This window comes from Glossina fuscipes, unplaced genomic scaffold (assembly GCF_014805625.2).
Source record: "Glossina fuscipes isolate IAEA_lab_2018 unplaced genomic scaffold, Yale_Gfus_2 3, whole genome shotgun sequence".
NCBI lineage: Eukaryota > Metazoa > Arthropoda > Insecta > Diptera > Glossinidae > Glossina > Glossina fuscipes.
The window spans coordinates 2389058-2392130 of record NW_023998417.1 but is presented as its reverse complement, the minus strand read 5'-3'; the positions used below and the strand labels follow the sequence as shown (position 1 = coordinate 2392130).

Here is a 3073-nt window from a genome sequence, read left to right as displayed (position 1 = left end):
ATAATATGGACTGGGCGCAGCTGATTTTTACTATTTTCAAAATCAAGGTTTTTTGTCGCATAAGCATATGTGGGTCAATTGGCAAATTTATAGGCGACACGCTCTGTTTTGTGGACGAGAGAATATTTACCACAAACACGGTACTTACCACAATGCGGTTGCGCTGGCAGACACATGGACAGATGAAAGTGAGAACTCCAAATTTATGATTGGTCAAGAGTTTATATACGTAAAGGTGGTTTTGCAAGCTCGTTTTTCCATCAAGCGAAAATGATGAGAGAAATATTAAATTTTGTTACAGTATAGTATAATTTTACGTAGGCGTGATCAATTTTATCCATTTTTGTGAAGCATCGTTCATGGAATACGCGTTGAAATTTATGTACATAGTTTGAGTAATGGGCGAAGAAAAAATTTATTATTTTTTTCGAAAAGCCAAGATGTTCTCAGTTCACTCAGTGGAGCTGTGGGCGTGCCCTCCGACCGATTTGGCCCATTTTCAATACGAACAACTTTCGATGTTGCTGCCAATTTTACCTCATTTTTGCGTTCAAGAGGACGTTCACAAAAGACATTGCAAAGATGGACAGACGGACTTGTTTAAATCGACTCGAAATGTGATGCTAATCAAGCAACGTTTTGACAAATGAATATACTTCTCATCCTTTGCTGATGAGTATGCCAAGGAAAGAACGTTTTGCATCATTGAGCGACTTACGTCAACGGTGAAGTAGTGGTTTGTGCAGACGAAACGCTAGATCAGCTTAACCCAAGATAAAAAAAAAAGAGAACGTGGAAGACCATGCGGTAATTATTAATATTCCCACATGATTTTCCGATTCGAGCAGTTATGTTGATTAATCGTGACTTCCGTAACGCAAAAGTAACGTTTGGAAAAAAACTAAAATTTTATTGAATTCGAAAATACAAAAAATACTGTTCGCACTTTAACTTCGTACTGCTTCCTGATATATCTCCCTCACCAGACTAATTCTCGGTCAAATTAAATGCGCATGCGTATCTACGATCCGTCTTTTCCTAGCCAAAGAAGCGATCGTCTTCGAAGACATTTTTTAGACCAGATATTAAATGAGATATTGACTGACCAAGTTTCTCTTTAATTGTTTGATATACAAATTAGAAAAAAAATTCCTAATCAGCATTTTTATTTTTCATAATAATTTTTATTTTACAAATGCAAAAAGACAAGAACACACACACACACACTTACTAATAATTTCGTTTAGTTTGACCGTTGCGGTATATAATGCTTAAGATGTTTAGGAATTCGCGATAATTGAATTCTAAATCAAGACCACGTTGCACACCGAAGCATTTGAAAACGGCTTCAAATTCACGGCTACTGATCATGTAATGCATATCACGTACCGTTAGGCCGCGTATTAATTGATTTTTACGTATGGTACCGCAATTTTCACGATCGAAATCTTTAAAGACCGAACTTAAATTGGAGATCTCATCCGGTTTACGTGCCAACTTCATAAGTGCTTGCGAGCAAATGGTACGTTCCTCAAAGTTCATAAAGCATTCCACACAATCCAAGTTAGCTAAATGTACAAGAGGTACAGCGATAATCTCATTATCACCGGTAACCGTTTCGATTTGTACAAATATTTCATCAAGAGCTTTGCAAAAGTCCCGATATAGTACACAGCAGGCGCGTTTTGGCGAACGGAATCTAAAAAAAAAATTGAAAAAACAAGTCGATAACATAAGATAATGTGTGCAAAGCTAAAGGACACTGCTCGACTTACATTTTGCATATAGTGTCCATTTCTTTAGGAGTCATCTTAATGTTGGCATTATCAATACCACGACGGAAATCGACTTCGAGAATTTCTCCTTCACGATGACGATCAAAGTCTTGCAAAAAGTCTATTACCGGTATACTCTTGACAGTGGCCTGTCGTTTGGCCTTCGTAAGTAATTGTATAACGTGCTCCTCGTTTTCGGTGTCGGCGGCATTATTTTTAAATGAAAGACACGCTGCCTGCAAACTGGCCGGTGGCATCAATTTCGGTATTGCATATTCGGCCGGATCGGCGTCTTCCAGGAATCGTGTATAATTGAAACCTAACTCATTGCCATACCGATCGATCAAAGCGTTCAACTCATCATTTGATAATAAAATACCATTGGTAGTGAAAATTTGATTAGCTTGTCGGCAGTGTATATGCCCGGAATTAATTCTAATAGAAAGAAATTTATAATAATAAAAATTAGTAAAAAAAAAGCAATATTTCTTTGATATTTTTGATGGTTTTGGGCCGAGCCTTTACTTATCATAATTCTTGAAGAACGGATGCAAGTGAAGTCTGCGGTTGCGTATACGTATTTGAATTTTCCTAATCGCTTCCTCGCAAAGATCGCGCGTTTTTTCACTAACTTCTTGCCAATCCAATGAGCCTCTACGAGGCATTTCTTTTATATTCTTTGGCGGTGATTCAACCTGCTTTAATGGAGTCTTTTCCAGTCTCTTGATTGTGAAAACTGTAGATAAAAAAACCAAAAAAAAAAAGACAGAGGTAGAAATGATTCTTGGTACAATTTAAACTGAACTTACCGCGATCAACTTCGTCTTCGAAAATACGCCACATGATACGATTTGTATCAATGGGATCTCGGTAGCGGTAACATAATAATTGAAAATCACGTTGAGTAATGTATTTACCCACACCCATGTTATGTAGAGCACGTTCAAATTGATTTATTGTCACTGTGCCGGTGTGCAAAAGATCGAAACCCTCAAGAAATTCCCTAATACGTACGCGATTTTTATACACTTGATGTTGAATGCAAACGACTACATCGCAATCGGTTCTATTTTCTTTGGGATGATCGCAATAATCTTTGAATATCCGTTGAGCCATATTTGTGCCCTCTACGGGTGGCAATTCCGGCAATTCCAAATCGATTATACAACCAGGAAAATCTTTTACGATTTGCTTAAGTAAAATGAAGAAGGAAAAGACGAAGATGAAAGAAGAAAAATCATTTTTCATATAGAAAAAGAGTATGAAGAATATGTTAAAAACTAACCTGAGCATTATCG

The 3073-nt window shown here is 37.1% G+C and overlaps 1 protein-coding gene across 1 annotated transcript; it reads right to left on the bottom strand.

Moving 5' to 3' along the window:
* Window positions 1–1230: 1230 nt before the first annotated feature.
* Window positions 1231–3072, bottom strand: LOC119634470 (the record flags this gene model as incomplete). Its single annotated transcript, XM_038028683.1, has 5 exons — window positions 1231–1699; window positions 1776–2210; window positions 2301–2511; window positions 2585–2966; window positions 3061–3072. Coding segments are annotated over 5 exons (1509 nt in total), but the record flags the coding sequence as incomplete, so codon positions are not given.
* Window position 3073: the final 1 nt, after the last annotated feature.